Consider the following 21,494-nt stretch of genomic DNA (forward strand, 5'->3'; position numbering starts at 1 on the left):
CAAATTAATTTAATAAGTATTATTTTTTAATTTAATTAAATTAAATTGTTTATTTTGAGAGCTTCTAACATTTGAGTTCAGGGGTGTCTTAACTTTTTCCACCAAGGGCCGCATACTGAAAAGTCAAAAGTATGTGGGGCTATATTGATATTTTTGTATTTTAAAAACATGCTAAAAATAGACTTTGTATTATTGGTGACTAATCTTATTATTATTAATTATTAGAAAATTTGAGCTTTTTCTAATTACATACCAATTTTTTTTCTCTCTTTTCTTACATTTTTCCTGTTGTTTTTTCCCCATGTAAAAATTAAATATTAATATGATTGTGTAACTGCATAACTGCATTTATTTATTTATTTAACTGCATACAATAGTGGGTCAAAAAAAATCTTCAGTTACACATATAACAGTGTTTATTATGGTTGTTGTAATTTTCCAAATTAATTTAATAAGTTAGTATTATTTTTTAATTAAATTAAATTTAAGTATTGTTTATTTTGAGAGCTTCTAACATTTTAGGTGATGAGTGTCTAAACTTGTTCCACCAAGGGCTGCATACTGAAAAGTCAAAAGTATGTGGGGCCATATTGATATTTTTGTATTTTTAAAAAAATGCTAAAAATAGACTTTGTATTATTGCTGACCAATCATATGATTATTAATTATTAGTTAGAACATTTTAGCTTTTTGTAATTACATACCAATTTTTTTGTCTTTTTTCTTACATTTTTCCTGTTTTTATTTCCCATGTAAAAATAAAATAATATTATCTAAATATTAACTGCATACAATAGTGTGTCAAAAAATAATCTTCAATTACATATATAACAGTGTTAATTATGGTTGTTGTAATTTTCCAAATTAATTTAATAAGTATTATTTTTTAATTAAATAAAATTTAAGTATTGTTTATTTTGAGAGCTTCTAACATTTTATATCATGGTTGTCTTAACTTTTTCCACCAAGGGCCGCATACTTAAAAGTCAAAAGTATGTGGGGCCATATTGATATTTTTTTATTTTAAAAACATGCTAAAAATAGACTTTGTATTATTGGTGACCAATCTTATTATTAATTCTTAGTTAGAACATTTTAGCTTTTTCTCATTACATACCAATTTTTTAAATCTTTTTTCTTACATTTTTCCTGTTGTTTTTTCCCATGTAAAAATAAAATATTAATATGATTGTGTAACTGCATACAATAGTGTGTCAAAAAACTAATCTTCAGTTACACATACAGTGTTTAGTATGGTTGTTCTAATTTTCCAAATTAATTAAACAAGTTAGTAATCTTTTTTTAATTAAATTAAATTAAACTATTGGTTATTTTGAGAACTTCTAACATTTTATATAAGGGGTGTCTTAACTTTTTCCACCAAGGGCCACTTACTGAAAAGTCAAAAGTATGTGGGGCCACATTGATATTTTTTAATAAAATAAAAATAAAAATGCTAAAAATAGACAGTGTCAGCTTTGTATTATTGGTGACCAATCATATTATTATTAATTATTAGTTAGAACATTTTAGCTTTTTCTAATTACATACCAATTTTTTTGTCTTTTTTCTTACATTTATCCTGGTTTTTTTTTCCCATGTAAAAATAAAATAATATTAACTGCATACAATAGTGTGTCAAAAAAATAATCTTCAATTACATATTTAACAGTGTTATTTATTGTGGTTGTAATTTTCCAAATTAATAAGTTAGTATTCTTTTTTAATTAAATTTAATTCAAGTATTTTTTGTTTTGAGAGCTTCTAACATTTTATATCAAGGGTGTCTATACTTGTTCCACCAAGGGCCACTTACTGAAAAGTCAAAAGTATGTGGGGCCACATTGATATTTTTGTATTTAAAAAAAAAAAGAAGCTAAAAATAGACTTTGTATTAGTGCTGATCCATCATATTATTATTAATTATTAGTTAGAACATTTGAGCTTTTTCTAATTACATACCAATTTTTTTTCTCTTTTTTCTTACATTTTTCCTGTTGTTTTTCCCCCATGTAAAAATTAAATAATAATAATATGATTGTGTAACTGCATACAATAGTGTGTCAAAAAATAATCTTCAATTACATATTTAACAATGTTAGTTATGGTTGTTGGAATTTTCCAAATTAATTAAATAAGTTAGTATTATTTTTTTTAATTAAATTAAATTTAAGTATTCTAACATTTTTCCAAATTTAATAAGTTAGTATTTTATTTTTTTATTCACTAAACTTTATGTTTTAAGTATTTTTTAGATCAGGGGTGTCTATAAACTTTTTCCACTAAGGGCCACATACTGAAAAGTCAAGTATGAAAAACAGATACATAGATTTAAAGACAAAAAAATCTGAAATAGATAACTAAGTTTATTATTATAATAAGTTAAAAATGTAGATTTTTCGTATTGCATTTCAATTTTTGTTGTATGTTCTTACATTTTACTGTTGTTTATTTTAGATAGATGTTTTATTTTAAAATAAACAACAATTTTAGCAGACTGGTTAGGTATATATGCACAAAGTATCGGTATCGGTTCAGTATCGCCAATACCAGCCTGAATATTACTTGTTATCGGATCAGAAAGAAAATCAGCGGTATCTCACATCACTAGTCTTGACTCAAAAAAATGCATTGTAATTTTTTTTTCAAGTTTATGTATCAACACTACAAATATGCATGGTCTGAATAAGTCAGTCTTATATTTTTCAAAATAATCCACGCTGGGATACATTTGGTGTGGAAGAACTTGAGTCCTGACATGTTGGAAATGAGCTCGGACAGACAATTGTGGCCTCTGACCTAATGAATGTATAAACAAAGTCCCTCCGAAGGCTTTACTAAACACTGGAATTTACGGAACATTTCCTTTTTTTATAGGTGTATTTTGGAGACCCCAGTACTTTTAGCCATTTCATTGAATGATAGTGAATTATGTTATTTTATTTTATTTATTTTTTTAAATCAAATTGGTTGAAAAATAAAAGCGGGTGACGGCAAATATTATGTAAGTCAGGGGTGTCCAAAGTGCGGCCCGGGGGCCATTTGCGGCCCGCAGGTCATTTTTTTAACGGCCCCACGGCCCATTTTAAAATACAATTTAAAAAATTAAAAACCTAAAAAGTGGTATGAAAGACCAAAGAGGTGAAATGTAACAAGAAAATGATGCAATGTTTACTCTAATAACACAAAGCTGCCATGCAGGCTGTTTCTTTCTTTAAAAAACAATAATGAATCAACATCAATGTTATTATGAATTATTGACCTATCCAAGGCTCCAATTACGTCACATTAAATATTGCACTTTGTGATATTTTTTGGGGAAAATGTTGCATATTTTGTGTTTGCCATATAAAAAAATTGAGCTGTTTTTTTTTTTTTAAAGAAAGGCCTAAAACGAACAAACAAAAAACATAAACAACAATACAATTTATAATTAACGGATAGATCTGAAGTAGAGATGTCCGATAATATCGGCCTGCCGATAATATCGGCCGATATATGCGTTAAAATGTAATATCGGAAATTATCGGTATCGTTTTTTTTTTTTTTTTAATCGGTATCGTTTTTATTTATTTTTTATTTATTTTTTGTTTTTTAATTAAATCCACATAAAAAACACAAGATACACTTACAATTAGTGCACCAACCCAAAAAACCTCCCTCCCCCATTTACACTCATTCACACAAAAGGGTTGTTTCTTTCTGTTATTAATATTCTGGTTCCTACATTATATATCAATATATATCAATACAGTCTGCAAGGGATACAGTCCGTAAGCACACATGATTGTGCGTGCTGCTGGTCCACTAATAGTACTAACCTTTAACAGTTAATTTTACTCATTTTCATTCATTACTAGTTTCTATGTAACTGTTTTTATATTGTTGTACTTTCTTTTTTATTCAAGAAAATGTTTTTAATTTATTTATCTTGTTTTACTAATTTTTTTAAAAAGTACCTTATCTTCACCATACCTGGTTGTCCAAATTAGGCATAATAATGTGTTAATTCCACGACTGCATATATCGGTTGATATCGGTATCGGTTGATATCGGTATCGGTAATTAAAGAGTTGGACAATATCGGAATATCGGATATCGGCAAAAAGCCATTATCGGACATCCCAATCTGAAGTTGATCTCGAGATTGTTGTGTTAAAAGTAAACAGTAAAAAAAAATTATAACTTATTTTTTAACACTTTAATGAGTAGGACCCTTTTGGTTCCCCAATAATTTTAGTGTGATTTGTTTTTAAGTGTCATCGCTCAAAAAATAATAATGAATTAAAATCAATGGTGTTATGAGTTATTGACCTTTTTAAGGCTCCAATTATTATATAATCTCAAATATTCCACTTAACAATTTTATTGGGTGAAAATATTGCATATTTTGTGTTTTTTCCATAAAAAAAACAGGGTTTTCTTTGACAAAAAGAGCATACGACTTAAATCTTTAAAAACGTTATATTGACAGATAGACCTAATGTTGATCTAGGGATTTAAAACTTGAATAATAATAATACTGAATAATGACACATTTATGTTTTTTTTTTACCAAAACCCTTTGGGGTCTCTGGGATCAAGCCTGAGTGGAGGCCTAAATGTATATTTCTTATACATATATTGTATTGGTTTCTAAAATAAAAAAATATCAAAATGGCCCCCGCTTGCTTTGGTTTTTCAGTGTGCGGCCCTCAGTGGAAAAAGTTTGGACACCCCTGATGTAAGAAGTTCATACTTTTTTTTTTTAAGATGGGATTCATTGGTTTACGCAATGATTGGTGATTAAATACAAGTCAAATATTAATAGCAATGTGACGAAACGTGAATTTAAAACATTGTGATTTGCTGCTTTGTCAGTCATAAAAGGAAATGATTGTGATCGGTGCATTTTAACGCTGTAAACATTGTAATTATAAATATCTTTATCGCATTGTGATTGCCGATTTAAAAAATGGTTGTTTTCACCCCAATATTCTGATATTGTCTCTTTTTTTTTTCAAGCCTGGTTGTGAAACTGATTTGTGTGAGGGAGTTTCCACATGGCACGCTTTTATTTTGGAACGTTTCCTTCACAGCACACAAAAATGTGGCGGTATAAGTTAAAAACTGGATATTACGTGCAAGATGAGAGTTTTGGTCTCCGCCGGCTATTCTTCATCTCCCCCCGAAGACTCCTCGGCTTCCTCCAGCCACTGGATGAACTTCTGAAGCTGCAGGGAGACAAAAAGATAACGGATGGTTGTAGACGACGACAACCTATTCCCCCCGGGAACTGCACTTTTTCCCCCCAATGTTGTCTTTTTATTCACAAGCACACATGTTTTTATTTTTCGTTCATGGACTAACTCGTAAATAAACGCTAGCAAGTGATGGCTCACAATGCAGGTAATGGTATTCGCTCTAATTCGCCTATAAAGCGCTATAAAAAAACCTCCAAAAACCTCCAGGTGTGGAGTGCACACCTACCCCCTGGTTCTTGCGCAGCTGCTTGCTCTTGTCAGTTGTGTCTCCTTGGGAAAACCAGCGAAGGATCATCTCCTCCTCCAGGATCTCCAGTTGGTACATGGTCATCAGGATCTAGGTGGTGGGAAAAAAAAATAAAAATAAAAAATGGAAGCGTTTCATCTCAAATCAACTTTATTTATAAAGCACATTTAAAATTTACCACAGGGGTAGCCAAAGTGTTGTACAATGGGCAGGTTAAAAGATAATACGAGAACCGAGCAAACACAACACAACACAACACAAACAGAGCACAATAAAAAATAAATAACTAAAATAAATAGAACATAAAAACAGGTTCACAGCAGGTGTATTATGGGGCGCCATTGCAGGATGGATATCACTCAGTGTTAAAAGCCATGGAATAAAAGTATGTTTTTAAGAGAGATTTATAAACAGGAAGAGAGGAGGCCTATCTAACACTCAGAGGTAGGTCGTTCCAGAGCTTGGGAGCAGCAGCGGCGCAAGCTCTGTCACCTCTAAGCTTCAGCCTTGTGTCAGGGACCGTCAGTAGCAGCCGATCGGCTGATCTTAGGGATCGGGTGGGGCAGTAAGGCTGAAGGAGGTCGGAGAGATATTTTGGAGCGAGGTTTTTCAGACATTTAAAAACAAATAGAAGGAGTTTAAAGGCCTACTGAAACCCACTACTACCGACCACGCAGTCTGATAGTTTATATATCAATGATGAAATCTTAACATTATAACACATGCCAATACGGCCGGGTTAACTTATAAAGTGACATTTTAAATTTGCCGCTAAACTTCCGGTTCGAAACGCCTCTGAGGATGACGTATGCGCGTGACGTAGCCCGGCGAACACGGGTATGCCTTCCACATTGAAGCCGATACGAAAAAGCTCTGTTTTCATTTCATAATTCCACAGTATTCTGGACATCTGTGTTCGTGAATCTGTTTCAATCATGTTCATTGCATTATGGAGAAGGAAGCCGAGCAAGCAAAGAAGAAAGTTGTCGGTGCGAAATGGACGTATTTTTCGAACGTAGTCAGCCACAACAGTACACAGCCGGCGCTTCTTTGTTTACATTCCCGAAAGATGCAGTCAAGATGGAAGAACTCGGATAACAGAGACTCTAACCAGGAGGACTTTTGATTTGGATACACAGACGCCTGTAGAGAACTGGGACAACACAGACTCTTACCAGGATTACTTTGATTTGGATGACAAAGACGCAGACGTGCTACTGTGAGTATGCAGCTTTGGCTTTTTTTTTGCGTATGTACGTAACTTTTTTAAAAATATATAAGCTTTATGAACCTTGGGTTAGGTGAACGGTCTTTTGGGCTGAGTGATTGTGTGTGTTGATCATGTGTTTGAATTGTATTGGCGTGTTCTATGGAGCTAGGAGCTAGCAGAGGAGCTAGGAGCTAGCATAACACGTACCGTACCGTACGTGCGCGTCACGTACGTAACTTTTTAAAAATATATAAGCTTTATGAACCTTGGGTTAGGTGAACGGTCTTTTGGGCTGAGTGATTGTGTGTGTTGATCAAGTGTTTGAATTGTATTGGCGTGTTCTATGGAGCTAGGAGCTAGCAGAGGAGCTAGGAGCTAGCATAACAAACACGCAGGTGTTATTATGCAGGATTAATTTGTGGCATATTAAATATAAGCCTGGTTGTGTTGTGGCTAATAGAGTATATATATGTCTTGTGTTTATTTACTGTTGTAGTCATTCCCAGCTGAATATCAGGTACCGTGAGTATGCAGCCTTGGCTGCTAAACATTCGATAACTTGACCGTATGTGCGCGTCACGTACGTAACTTTTTAAAAATATATAAGCTTTATGAACCTTGGGTTAGGTAAACGGTCTTTTGGGCTGAGTGATTGTGTGTGTTGATCAGGTGTTTGAATTGTATTGGCGTGTTCTATGGAGCTAGGAGCTAGCAGAGGAGCTAGGAGCTAGCATAACAAACACGCAGGTGTTTTTATGCAGGATTAATTTGTGGCATATTAAATATAAGCCTGGTTGTGTTGTGGCTAATAGAGTATATATATGTCTTGTGTTTATTTACTGTTGTAGTCATTCCCAGCTGAATATCAGGTCACCCCCGCCTCTCACAGCATCTTCCCTATCTGAATAGCTTCAACTCCCCACTAGTCCTTCACTTGCACTTTACTCATCCACAAATCTTTCATCCTCGCTCAAATTAATGGGGAAATTGTCGCTTTCTCGGTCCGAATCTCTCTCACTTCATGCGGACATCATTGTAAACAATAGGGAACTTTGCGTATATGTTCAACTGACTACGTCACGCTACTTCCGGTAGGTGCAAGCCTTTTTTTTATCAGATACCAAAAGTTGCAATCTTTATCGTCGTTGTTCTATACTAAATCCTTTCAGCAAAAATATGGCAATATCGCGAAATGATCAAGTATGACACATAGAATAGATCTGCTATCCCCGTTTAAATAAAAAAAATTCATTTCAGTAGGCCTTTAAAATTGATTCGGTAACGATCTCCAAGTACATTTCGGTCTGGGTGAGCACCAAGTTCTGGAATAACCTGCCTGGAATTCTCCCCGGCATTGAAAGTAAACAGGTTTTTAAAAGGAAAGTAATATTTGATCTGAGTCTGTAAATTAGTTTGCTTGTTGATGATTTATGTTTGGTTTTGTATTGTGTAGTTATATCTATATGGTAATTATTATTCTGTGACTGTAAATTGTTTGCTTATTGATGCTTTTATTTGTTTCTGTATTTGTGTAGTTATAATTATATGCTTTTACTTGTAATTGTATGGAGTTTGTGGACCCCAAGAAGACTACACTGCAAAAACTGAAATCTAAGTAAGAGTAAATATGTCAAATAAGGGCGATATTTGCTTATTTTCTGTCTGATAAGATCATTCTTCTCACTAAGCAGATTTTATGTTAGTGTTTTACTTATTTTAAGGGTTTTGTTCCTAAATTATCTCAGTAAGATATTACAGCTTGTAGCTGAGATTTTATGACCTATATCAGGGGTGCTCACACTTTTTCTGCAGGCGAGCTACTTTTCAATTGATCAAGTCGCGGGGATCTACCTCATTCATATATATCATTTATATTTACTTATTTATGAATTATATGTTTTGTTAACAAGTTAAAGGTGTTTAATGATAATGCAAGCATGTTTAACACATATAGTTAATATTTTTAATAAATTAAAGGTGTTTAATGATAATACAAGAATGTTTAATACATATAGTTAATATTGTTACATGTTTAAGGTGTTTAAAGATAATGCAAGCATGTTTAACACATATACTTAATATTGTTAACACGTTAAAGGTGTTTAATGATAATACAAGCATGTTTAACACATATAGTTAATATTGTTAACAAGTTAAAGGTGTTTAATGATAATACATGCATGTTTAACACATATAGATTCCTTTCTTTCATGAAGACAAGAATATAAGTTGGTGTATTACCTGATTCTGATGACTTGCATTGATAGGAATCAGACAGTAGTGATGATAACGTCCACATTTTCAAATGGAGGAGAAAAAAGTCCTCCTTTCTGTCCAATACCACATGAAAGTGGTTGCTTTTTGTCATCTTATTTGTCCAGCTTCAATACTCCTTTGTATACACTTTACAAGAAATACATTAGCGGCAAACTCCGTAGCATGCTAGCTTGTGCACGCTAGCTTTCTGAGACTCTTAGCGCAGGCAGGATGAAGCAGAGCTTTTATTGTGAAGGCAGGAACTGTGCAGTCGGTCTTTGGAGTTTTGACGGCAGGTACGGCGCCAGAGTCTGTTGAAATAAAAAGTGTTTCTCGCCTTCCTGTCGGTAATTTTTTTCTTAATAATGATCTGGCAGCAGCCAGCGTCATCTCAGAAGACCCTCGGGTGCCGTGAATGTCAATCAAGTGACGTCATAGTGAAGATTTATGATCGCTCATTTTTAGGACTATTTTTTTAATGCCTGGCTGGCGAACGACTGACACACCCTCCGCGATCGACCGGTAAATCGCGATCGACGTAATGAGCACCCCTGACCTATATTGAGTAAAACATGCTTGAAACTAGAATATCAAGTGTTGCAAAGCTGTGTCATCAACACTCACAAGTATGAAACTACTTTTTTAAAGTAATCATTTCTTACTTCAAGCATGAAATAAAAAATCATGATGCACATCATTATGTCAAGATAATGGCACTAGCATTTACTTCATTTAAGAAAATTTTTCAACATATTGAGCAAAAAGGTCTCATTTTGTTTTCTACCAAGAAAAGTGCACTTGTTATTAGTGAGAATATACTTATTTTAAGGTATTTTTGGGTTCATTGAGATGATCTAATTTTACTTGTTTTGGAAAGTCTTGACAAGCCGAATTTTCTTGTTCTATTGGCAGATAATTTTGCTTAGTTCAAATAAAATACCCCTAATTTTTATATATTTTTTTCTTGTTTTTGAACACTGACTTTTTGCAGTGTAGTGGGTTGTTGTGGCAACCAGCTAATGGGGATCCTTAATAAAAAATCAAAATCAAATCAAGCGAAGCGTCAAGTCGGCGACACGGGCGTCGACCTCCATACGATGCTGCTGTTATCATTGACGAGCCTCACCTTGCCCATGGCCACCCAGTGGCTGTCCTGCTCCAGGAAGTGCTCCTCAAAAGCCGACAGACAGTCCAGCTGGTCCCGGGACCTCTTCACGTAGTTCTTGAACACGGGCGACCATTTCTTCAATAACTGAGGACGGAGCCAACATTTTGTTAGAGGCCGCTTATTCTTGAAGGAAAAGTGACAAAACTTAGACAAACTTTATTGATCCACAAGGGAAATTGTTCCACACAGTAGCTCAGTTACAAAGGATGGAAAGGGTAAGGATGGAAAGGATAATGCAGGTATAAAGTAGACTAAAAATGTGCCATAGTAGCAATATAAAATGTAACATATTAAATATTTACATATAGCGGTATAGCTCGGTTGGTAGAGCGGCCGTGCCAGCAACTTGAGGGTTCCAGGTTCGATCCCCGCATCTGCCAACCTAGTCACTGCCGTTGTGTCCTTGGGCAAGACACTTTACCCACCTCCTCCCAGTGCCACCCACTCTGGTTTAACTTAGATATTAGGTTTCACAATGTAAAGCGCTTTATACAAAATATAATTCACATATATACAGTATATAATATATACTGATATATTATATCATATTTTTATACAATACCATCACAGATGCTGTCTTTTAAACTTTGCGCCTATAAGAGTCCGGATGGTTCTTTTCCTCTTTGGTCCGGAGGACACGACGTCCACAGTTTCCGCAAACAATTTGAAATGTGGACTCGTCAGACCACAGAAAACTTTTCCACTTTGTATCAGTCCATCTTAGATGAGCTCGGGCCCCAGCGAAGCCGGCGGCGTTTCTGGGTGTTGTTGATAAATGGCTTTGGCTTTGCATAGTAGAGTTTTAACTTGTACTTACAGATGTAGCGACAAATTGTAGTTACTGACAATGGTTTTCTCAAGTTTTTCTGAGCCCATGTGGTGATATCCTTTACACACTGATGTCGCTTTTTGATGCAGTACCGCCTGAGGGATCAAAGGTTACGTACCTGCAGTGATTTCTCCAGATTCTCTGAACCTTTTGATGATATTACAGACCGTAGATGGTGTAATCCCTAAATTCCTTGCAATAGCTCGTTGAGAAATGTTTTTTAACTGTTAAACTGCTCACGCATTTGTTGACAAAGTGGTGACCCTCGCCCCGTCCTTGTTTGTGAATGACTGAGCATTTCATGGAAGCTGCTTTTATACCCAATCATGGCACCCACCTGTTCCCAATTAGCTTGTTCACCTGTGGGATGTTCCAAATAAGTGTTTGATGAGCATTCCTCAACTTTCTCAGTCTTTTTTGCCACTTGTGCCAGCTTTGTTGAAACACGTTGGAGGCATCAAGTTCCAAATGAGCTAATATTTGCAAAAAATAACAAAAGTTTTCCAGTTGGAACATGAAATATCTTGTCTTTGCAGTCTATTTAATTAAATATAAGTATAATATAAGCAAATCATTGTATTCTGTTTTTATTTACCATTTACACAATGTGCCAACTTCACTGGTTTTGGGTTTTGTACTAATGTTTCACCTGTAACACAATGTCTCAGTCCTTTAGTCCACACAATAGAAGTCAAAGAGAAGATTTACCGGCAGAAGCATGGCGAAGTATTGGGATGCGGTGAGCTGTGGGCCTTGCTGCTGGAAGGGGGTCTCCAACAACACCCGGGTCAGTATCTGCATCACCTCCTTCAGAGTGATGTTGTAGGCATACCTGCAGGAAGACGGCTCAGCACACTCCACAAAAATGTAAAAAAAAAAGTGCTAACTTGATGTTAGCACCTACTTGAGAGAGTTGATCTCGAGCACCAGGTTGTCACAGCTGATGTTTTCTTCCAAGCCTCTTTGTAGAGTACCCACCACCTCCTTCTGGAACACTACAGGTACAAAGTCATTGGATTCTTTGGTTAGAATATCTTTGGAATGTTTATTAATTCACAATTATTAACATTTTTGTAAAAATACTTTAAAAAACACTAAAATTAAACAGAAATGCCCAAAGCATTCTGGAAAATTAAGTATTTCTCCAAATTTTTTCCATAGTACAAAAGTAATAATATTACTTATAGTTTTATGCCTCCAAAATTGGCTAAAATGCATGCTGACTGTTAACATGCTCGCAAGACTTTAAGTAAATAACCATGACTTTAAGTGTTATACCTACAAAAGTGGCTAAAATTCTAACATGTTAACACTTCTTCCATAATATGGGATAGGATAGGACTTTATTGTCATTGCACAAGTACAACGAAACTATGTTTTCAGCACAAACCGGTTCAAGATTAGACAAACAAACAGTGTACAGGGTTACAGAACAGGAACGCTGAGGCGCCCCGTAAAAGGTGGGGAAAAGGTAAAACGCTGGGGAAGATGAGTAAAAAAAATACAATCTAGACTAGGCTCCTAAGGGGGCCTAGTCTGGAGTGGGGAAAAAAACCCTCCATGCCATGCACACATAAACAAGTTACATTTAAAGGCCTACTGAAAGCCACTACTACCGAGCACGCAGTCTGATAGTTTATATATCAATGATGAAATCTTAACATTGCAACACATGCCAATACGGCCGGGTTAACTTATAAAGTGACATTTAAAACTTCCCGGGAAATATCCGGCTGAAACGTCGCGGTATGATGACGTATGCGCGTGACGAAGTCAGAGTAACGGAAGTTATGGTACCCGTAGAATCCTATACAAAAAGCTCTGTTTTCATTTCATAATTCCACAGTATTACCCTGGAGGTCGACTGCTGCTATGAAGCGCTGCCAGCCGTACATCACCCCGAAGGGGAATCCAAGCGGTGGTGAAGGCGTGGGGTGGGCGTAGGGGTGTGTGTGTGTGTGTATGCCCACAGGCTCCTTCAGCTTCCCTCCTGCACTGTGCGATTCAAGAACTCCTTCATTCCGCACTCCATCCAGCTGTATAATCACTCGCCATACAGCAATAGATGATATCTGCCTATTACCTGACTCCTTCCATGTCAGCTACTTCTCTTTGTTTTTAATGTCTATTTTCTGCTGGATCTACTCTCTATTTTATGCTGCTGCTGTCACATATACTGTAATATTGTACGTGGTCATTGGTATATATTGTATTTATGTTATAGGCATAATATAATATATCTGTGTATATAATATACTGTGTTAGATTTTATATCGCTAAATTTAGTCTATTTATACCTGCATTGTCCTTTCCATCCTTACACTTTCCATCATTGTAACTGAGCTACTGTGTGGAACAATTTCCCTTGTGGATTATTAAAGTTTGTCTAAGTCTTGGGTGTGTTGATGTAGTGCCCATAGGCCTGGGGCCGTTCTGCATGCAAGCAAAAGTTCGACTCCAGGTGTCGTTGAGGAGGGAGGGAGGTCAAAAGCGTCCATCATTGAGGTGTCCTCGGGGGGATGTTTTCAGAACAGCCTGCTCCTGTTGTTGCAGCGTCAAGGCCATTCGAGGGAGTCAAATCGTAGATTAGGATTTTTGTTTTTCCGCGAGCAGACATGACAATGGCTTGTCTGTTCTATTCGTCCATGCTGGCTCTCATATCTGTTCCCTTTCAACCAGCTTTTCCATGATGTGATCCATCTTGCGATTCAGTTCAGAAATCGCCCCAGACTGTGATCCCACAGCCTGGCCCAAACCTTCCATTGCGACGAACAGCCTTTGGGCTCCTTGAGTGGCTGCCATCGTCTTACGAATTTGACGATACACCAGCCCAATCAGCAGGCGCCCCGCGATCACGGTTCCAAATAGGTAGATGTCTTCCACGCCCTCGATGGAAAGGACTGAGAGGCACATGATTCTCCATTTATCCCAGGAATCTCTCACGTACCCCGCAGCGATGGTTCAATCAGGGCAGCCAGGCTCCCCAGAACCTCTTTTCCTCGTCGAGAAGATTTTGTCAATTGGGTCGAGAGTCCATCTGATCATTTCCATGTCTGACGTTTAGATTTGGAGGACAGCGCAAAGAAAGAGGCTTCAAAAAAAGTGTAGACAAGACAAAACAAAGAGAGCAAGCAGGGAGAAAAAGGGAGCGGAAAAAAATGCAATGACAATAAAGTCCTATCCTATCCTATCCCAGTGTTTCCCACACATTCATTTATTTATGGCGGCCCGCCACGAAAGAATTAAGGCCGCTACAAATAGATTTTTTTTTTTTTTTTTAATGTTTTTTTTTAGTCCTGTCCAGCTTCTCAGGCAAATCCTATAGTTGATGTAGATGCCCATATCGGCTGTTTAGATTTACTTTACAAAAGAGAAGTGTAGGATCAAGATTTTTGGAGCTCTTTGTTCAGTGGATCAGATGTTTGATGAAGCTCTGTGTCTATCTACCACCACTACTGTTTTCTGTTTATTTGTTACTGACTGTGGCAGGACACCTCTGCCTCTGTTTCACTTTATGTTGCTGGTAAATAATATGGTTGTAGTAGTAGGCTAAAGTTAAATTATTTAGTATGCACTAATTAAAGGGGCAGAGCTTTAAGAGACATTTTAGCTTTTATATTTTTATAAGATATATTTTTTGTAAGAACCACAATTAATAAATATATTTCAGTGAATAACTTATTGTTCAAATCTGTATATAAATATGTACATAAAGTGTTGTAGTTATATTGTAAAATGGATGGATGGATGGACGTTTAAAACAAAACGGTTATTATTAATTAGTAAGTATACATTTTTTGAGCCTTTTTAGAGAAAATCATATCATTGTAGTAAATTATGCAAATTACTCAATGATGTCATGGTGACCACGCCCATAGCCACGCCCCCACTGCCACAGGTATCTTGGCAGTTTATGGGAAACACTGTATCCTATAGCATACATATTGAAGTGTACTCCATACACATATTGAAGTGCACTAAGGGGTTTAAGGCGACAAACCACTTTGCTATTGACAGACGTGGATAATTACATATATTCATATTTAAGTGTTATTTCTCTAGTTTCGTGGTCGTATTGCAAACCAGCTCCATTTTGTTCTCTTTTGAGTTTTCAACGTGCACGATATGGTCTGGCCTTCATAGTTCTGGAATGTAGGAGACAGAAGAAGGAACCCTCCCTGCTCCCTTCTCGGGCCGGCTTGAGATAACAGATACAATGGACATCTGTATTCATTTCTGTAAGGTGGGGGCAAGGAACAACGAAGGTGGGGGCGAGAGACAGAGGGAAGTACACAGGAGTTCCGGGGTTTTGGAAGACCGAGCTAGACCGGGCGAGGGAACGCTTGTGTACTGGGTTGGTCTCACGTTTGTCCTCTAAGCTTGGAGAATAAACCACAAAATACCAACTACTGCCTGGTGATTGAATATAAACATCAGCTTATTGCCATAAAAAGAATCTGGGAGAGACTAGCAATTTGAATTCCCCATTGGAGGAACGCTGGTCGACGCAACACTATCTTGCAATCTACATTTCTTTGGCATAAAAGTCACTAAAGTAGCAGACACTACATCTCTCTGTTGGCCTGCAAAGATCCACCGTTGGTCTGTTAGGTAAAAAAAAAGAAACCTCACCATTGACATCATCCATCTCAGGTGAGGGAATGACTGGATCATCAGGACCGTCGGGCTCGCTGTCCTCGCTCTCGCTCTCAAGCTCCGGGTTCAAGGTCAAACCTGGGAGAAAATGAGCGTGTGTGAGAGACAGCTGCATTGTGGAAAGTGTGAACACATCACCAGAGTGCCGGCCTACCCCACAGACAATGTGACAGCTCCTCATCGTCCGTGTCACTCAGGCTGCCGACTTTCCAGATGTAGCCTTGTCCCTCTGCTCCCACCTCCGCCGGGTTGAAAACTGCGAAGGAACAGCGACTACGGCTCAAACACGGCCAACGCGTCGAGGCTTACCGAGCCGCACCTTTCTGTTTGGCGTGGTCCTCGCTCTGCCCCACCGTGGCGTCGTCGCTGAGGAATTCGTCGTCATCTTCCTCTTCCTCCTCCTCCGCCGGATGGTGCATGGACACCACAGTGCCCTCGGGCAAAGAGACGCGAGGTCCAATCACCACCTGGCGAGGAAGAGAGCGTTGCTTAATATAGGAAGTCTGCTTCGGTTGCCATGGTGACCACTTTTAATAATATCCATTAATGACAACATGTTAGTGTTTCCACATAAAACAATGTTAGACAGACGCTTTTCAGGGAGTTGCTCACATTATACGCCAGGACGCACTGTTTGTTGAGCGTGACGCCTTCTTTGACCTCGGCCTTGTCACAGACCACAGAATGACTGATCCGCACGTTGCTGGCCACCTGGACATGATTCCAGATGTAGGCGTGGTCCAAGATGACATTGTCGCCTGTTGCAGGAAAAAACATTTGTAACTTTATTTATAAAGCACTTTTAATGCACAGGCGAGTTGAGGGAAAAAAAAGACAAAAACACATAAACTAGGGTTGTACTATGTACCAGTACTAGTATAGTATCAAGGTACTAATGAATCAAAAACGGTACTATACTCTGTTTGAAAAGTAATGGTTTGCCTTTTTTTTTTATAGGCATGACGCCGCGTCGTCATCACGTCGTGACATTGCTGGTTTTACGAGCAGAGGAGCATGTTTGGCAGTGCACAATCACAGAGTACTGTGTATATGTACATATTTTTTCCATTTTTTTTTAACATAATTTTTTATATACATGTTACAGGTAGAGATGTCCGATAATGGCTTTTTTGCCGATATTCCGATATTGTCCAACTCTTAATTACCGATTCCGATATCAACCGATACAGATATACCGTATTTCCTTGAATAGCCGCAGGGGCGCTAATTAATTTAAAACCTCCTGTCACTCCGGCGCTTACCGGAAGCCTGCGGGATGGCCAAGCATGCGCTAATTATTTTAAAACCTCTTCTCACTCCGGCGCTTACCTTATCATGATTAGCACATTTAATAAAAAAAACGTTGTTTTACCTTTAGGTATAAATGAGTCCATGCCAGCTCCTTTTGAAGAAAAGCATCGATATAGAAGTCTTCCTTATCTTTCTTCAGTTTTAAAAGTCTCTGTCTCGATGGAGATCTTCCTTTTAAGTATTACCTCCTGCTTCTATTGAAAGTCCAGTTTAGAAAACTGTTTTATTTTAGATATGTAATCCTCCATGGTAAAAGTCCAAGCAAACAATGGCTGCGCACTCTTTCTGTCGGTTGTCTTCTTCTGCTGCACAGTACCAGCAGTCGCAAGAACGATCACTAGCGCCCTCTACCACCAGGAGGCGGGAGTCATTTAATGACTCATATTTGACCCGGCGGAAGTGCCAAGCATGCGCTAATTGTTTTGCGAAACGAGTTTGACCCAGCTGTAATTCGAGGCATGCGAATACCATATTGCCGGTGCCAATTCAAGGAAATACGGTATACAGTCGTGGAATTAACACATTATTATGCCTAATTTTGTTGTGACGCCCCGCTGGATGCATTAAACAATGTAACAAGGTTTTCCAAAATAAATCAACTCAAGTTATGGAAAAAAAGTGCCAACATGGCACTGCCATATTTATTATTGAAGTCACAAAGTGCATTATTTTTTTTAACATGCCTCAAAACAGCAGCTTGGAATTTGGGACATGCTCTCCCTGAGACAGCATGAGGAGGTTGAGGTGGGCGGGGTTGAGGAGGGGGGGGGGGTGTATATTGTAGCGTCCCGGAAGAGTTAGTGCTGCAAGGGGTTCTGGGTTTTGTTCTGTTGTGTTACGGTGCGGATGTTCTCCCGAAATGTGTTTGTCATTCTTGTTTGGTGTGGGTTCACAGTGTGGCGCATATTTGTAACAGTGTTAAAGTTGTTTATACGGTCACCCTCAGTGTGACCTGTATGGCTGTTGACCAAGTATGCCTTGCATTTACTTGTGTGTGGGTGAAAAGCCGTAGATATTATGTGACTGGGCCGGCACGCAAAGGCAGTGCCTTTAAGGTTTATTGGCGCTTTGTACTTCTCCCTACGTCCGTGTACACAGCGGCGTTTTAAAAAGCCATACATTTTACTTTTTGAAACCGATACCGATCATTTTGAAACCGATACCGATAATATACGATATTACATTTTAAAGCATTTATCGGCAGTACGATATTATCGGACATCCCTAGTAATTATGAATCCATCAAACGTTATTTATACAGCACTTTTAATGCAAAGGCGAGTTGAGGAAAAAAAAAAAAAACACATAAACTAGGATTGTACGGTATACCGGTACTAGTATAGTAACACGGTACTAATGAATCCAAAACGGTACTATACTCCGTTTGAAAAGTACTGGTTCGGGGCTCGCGAGCACGTCGCCAGAAAGGCGCGCGTCCACGCGAGTGAGTCCAGATGAGGTGAAAGGTGCCCCCCACCCTCAGCGTCGCCATCAGTATCAAATTGCTTGTCTTCTTTAGGGGTCGCCATGCTAAAGCTAACGCGCTGACTGAAGCTCGTGTGGCTGGTGGCTGACCCCACCCAACCCGACATGCCGACGGACATGGCGCTGCCCCTGTACCTGTCCAAAGAGGACTTGGTCTACAGGAGTGGCGCCCCCGCTGCCTCCCACCGTCACTTGGGCGGCAAAGTGAAGAAGCAGGTGACCTTCGCCGACCACAGAGGCCTGCCACTGACCAGGGTCAAGGTCTTCTCCCAATTCACGGACCCCATTGAGATCCCTCTTCTAATCCGTCGGACAGCGAGCGTGGCACCCCTTGCCAAAGGTGACAAGCTGGTCCTGGACTTCAGCCAACCGTCGTCCGATTACAAGCACTTCCGCCAGTGTCTGGAGAGGAACTGCGTATGCCTGGAACACTGCGTGCTCAAGGACAAGGCCTTGGCAGGAACCGTCAAGGTAAAGAACCTGTCTTTTGAGAAGCGAGTCAAGATCCGCGTCACCTTTGACTCCTGGAAGAGCCACTCGGACGTGGACTGTGCGTATGTGAAAGACTCGTACCCCACGCGGAACAGCGACACCTTCTGCTTCCAGGTGAGTCTGCCGGAGCTCCTCCCCCCACAGCAGCACGTGGAGTTCGCCGTCTGTTACCAGGTGGGCGGCGACGAGCACTGGGACAGCAACCACGGCCAGAACTACTGCATCCTGTGGGCGTCGGCCAAGCAGCGTCGCGACGATGCTCGACACTTTAACTCAGGGATCTACTTGGACCGATACGGCAGTCCCACCTGCGGACACGGCATCTTCCCCGAGTGGCCGAGTTACGCCGGCTACGAGAACATGGGCCCGTACTACTGACTACTTGCCAAGACGAGATGCCTATGTCGCGCACTTTTAAAAAAGAAAGAAAAACAACATCCAACCTCTACTGACCAAAAAGTTGTAATTTTAAATCATCTGAATGAAAGGCTTCTTAATAAAGACACACCTTTTTAAATGTGCACACTGTGATGAAAGCATGTCCTCATGACCAAAGCCACCTGTTTGTTGTCTTCCAATGTCTTTTATTAAATTAAACATTTAAAATGCTGCTGAAAAAAAAAAAAAAAAAAAAAAGAAAAGTACTGGTTCGCCATATTTAAAAAATTTTTTTTTTTTTTTTTTACAGGCATGATACGTCGTGACATTGCTGGTTTTACGAGCAGAGGAGCATGTTTGGCAGCGCACAATCACAGAGTACTGTGTATATGTACATAATTTTTCCATTTTTTTAACGTAATTTTTTTATATACATGTTACAGGTTATATACCGTAATTTCCGGACTATAAGCCGCACCTGACTATAAGCCGCACCAGCTAAATTTAGGGGAAAATACAGATTGATCCATATATAAGCCGCACCCGACTATAAGCCGCAGGGTTTTGATGTGTAATTACCGTAGTATATAGGGGTTCCTGCTACCACGGAGGGGATTGTCGGGACAGAGATGACTGTTTGGGAACGCAAAGCGTCCCATTTATTAACAATAAATCTTTCAATCATTCAATCAAACTTTCACATCTTTGACATGGCGAACAGCATTCGTGCAGAGTACAAATAATACAACGGTGCAAAGTAATTCAAAGTGCTCGCCTGTACGTTATCAAAATAACCAGCCTACCGGTATATGAAAATTAAGTCTTTAATCATTGTGTCATCGTCTTCCTCCTGCGTACTAAAACCACCGAAATCCTCTTCGTCTGTGTCGGAGAAGAACAGGCCGTAAATAAGCCGCACCCTTGTATAAGCCGCAGGGACCAGAACGAGGGGGAAAAGTAGCGGCTTATAGTCCGGAAATTACGGTATATCTTTTATTATTGAATGTATCAAATGTGATGAATATTTAATGGACCCACAATGGAAACAAGCCTTTTGGCTTTTTGTGCCGTCCATTTGCCTTTTTTAAAACATTACATGGATTAAATTCTTTAAGATGTCAATAAACTTCTCAATCAATCAATCAAAAACTTACAAGCAGACACAGTGTGTGGACAGAAAAGGGAGGATGGACACATTTTGGCTTAAAAACTAAAGATAATGTAATGATACCAAGTACAGGAGCGTATCTAGTCGATACTATTATGATTACATCAGTATTTTTTAGCCTCACAAAATCTTTTTTAAAAAAAAGTATATTATGTTTATAAACTCAGGAAATATGTCCCTGGACTAGGGTTGTGCGGTAAACCGGTATTGCTATAGTACCGCGATACTAATTAATCATATTCGGTACTATACCGTCTCTGTACAGTAAGTGATTGTTTTGTTATGTTCCTAGTTTATATTTCTTGTTTGGCATTTAGCTATAGTGCTATTTGCTCGATCTGCGTATCACTCAGCTTCGAAAACGTGTAGCTCATCCTCCTTATATGCGGGCTCAAAAAGATAAAGTTCTGCACCAACATTTGTCCCAAACTAATTGTCGGGCCAAGTGATTCTGATCATTTGGATGGGTGGCTAAATACTTTTGGCACTATAGTATGGTATGAGCAAGTTATGTAATCCAATTATGGACTATTTGCCAGTGTAACTTACCTATCGTGCAGTCGTTGCCGATGACGCTGTTGGAGATAAAGCAGTTGGCGCCGACGCTGGTGTCGCAGCCGATCAGCACGTTCTCCTCCATCTGGCTGCCGTGGCCCAGGCTGACCCCCGAGCCCCGGTAGACGTTGTGGCGGGAGTACGTGCAGCTCCACCCTTTCTGGTCCGTAAAATTGGACTCGGGAGTGAGGGGGTAGACCCAGCGCCTCACCAGGTCCGACGACACCGAGTCGTACATGAGCAGGTTGGACACTCGGGCCCCGTAACCGTCTTTGGTGACGTGCATGTGTATCTGATTGCCCAGGATCTGATGGGGGAGGCAAACAACAACAAAAAAAGGGGTTGAAATGTGTTGAATTAATAGGATGTGATATTGGGGAACAGTGCATAGGATTCAGGAAGCAGTACAAAATGTATATTGTGGTATGAGCTAGTACCCGCACTCTTTTACTACGAAGCCACGCTGTTGTAACACGTGCAGAATGTGGCTTGGCAT

The 21,494-nt window shown here is 38.8% G+C and overlaps 4 protein-coding genes across 4 annotated transcripts in view; 3 read left to right on the forward strand and 1 right to left on the reverse strand.

Moving 5' to 3' along the window:
- Window positions 1-374, forward strand: part of LOC133665113 (mitochondrial ubiquitin ligase activator of nfkb 1-A-like) — a 6,894-nt gene extending 6,520 nt beyond the window's left edge. The window contains exon 5 of the mRNA XM_062070322.1: window positions 1-374. This exon is cut by the window's left edge and continues 1,272 nt beyond it. The gene's annotated coding sequence lies outside the window, so the exon portion shown is untranslated.
- Window positions 1-21,494, forward strand: part of casq1a (calsequestrin 1a) — a 112,208-nt gene that overhangs the window by 47,489 nt on the left and 43,225 nt on the right.
- The window catches only part of LOC133665465 (translation initiation factor eIF-2B subunit epsilon-like), a 32,934-nt gene continuing 16,455 nt past the window's right edge, over window positions 5,016-21,494 (reverse strand). Inside the window, exons 7-16 of the mRNA XM_062070766.1 lie at window positions 20,993-21,305; window positions 16,222-16,367; window positions 15,929-16,076; window positions 15,764-15,865; window positions 15,586-15,687; window positions 11,858-11,948; window positions 11,662-11,785; window positions 10,083-10,208; window positions 5,470-5,580; window positions 5,016-5,213 (exon numbers count right to left, since the gene is read on the reverse strand). Of these exons, the coding sequence (XP_061926750.1) occupies window positions 5,151-5,213; window positions 5,470-5,580; window positions 10,083-10,208; window positions 11,662-11,785; window positions 11,858-11,948; window positions 15,586-15,687; window positions 15,764-15,865; window positions 15,929-16,076; window positions 16,222-16,367; window positions 20,993-21,305 (1,326 nt within the window). The 3' untranslated portion in view covers window positions 5,016-5,150. The remainder of the gene's footprint in view (window positions 5,214-5,469; window positions 5,581-10,082; window positions 10,209-11,661; window positions 11,786-11,857; window positions 11,949-15,585; window positions 15,688-15,763; window positions 15,866-15,928; window positions 16,077-16,221; window positions 16,368-20,992; window positions 21,306-21,494) is intronic.
- LOC133665464 (protein phosphatase 1 regulatory subunit 3B-like) lies at window positions 18,329-19,486 on the forward strand. The gene has a single exon (XM_062070765.1). The coding sequence runs from the start codon at window positions 18,511-18,513 to the stop codon at window positions 19,273-19,275; it is 765 nt and encodes a 254-aa protein (XP_061926749.1). The 5' UTR covers window positions 18,329-18,510; the 3' UTR covers window positions 19,276-19,486.

This window comes from Entelurus aequoreus, linkage group LG14, assembly GCF_033978785.1.
Source record: "Entelurus aequoreus isolate RoL-2023_Sb linkage group LG14, RoL_Eaeq_v1.1, whole genome shotgun sequence".
In the NCBI taxonomy this organism is placed as follows: Eukaryota; Metazoa; Chordata; class Actinopteri; order Syngnathiformes; family Syngnathidae; genus Entelurus; species Entelurus aequoreus.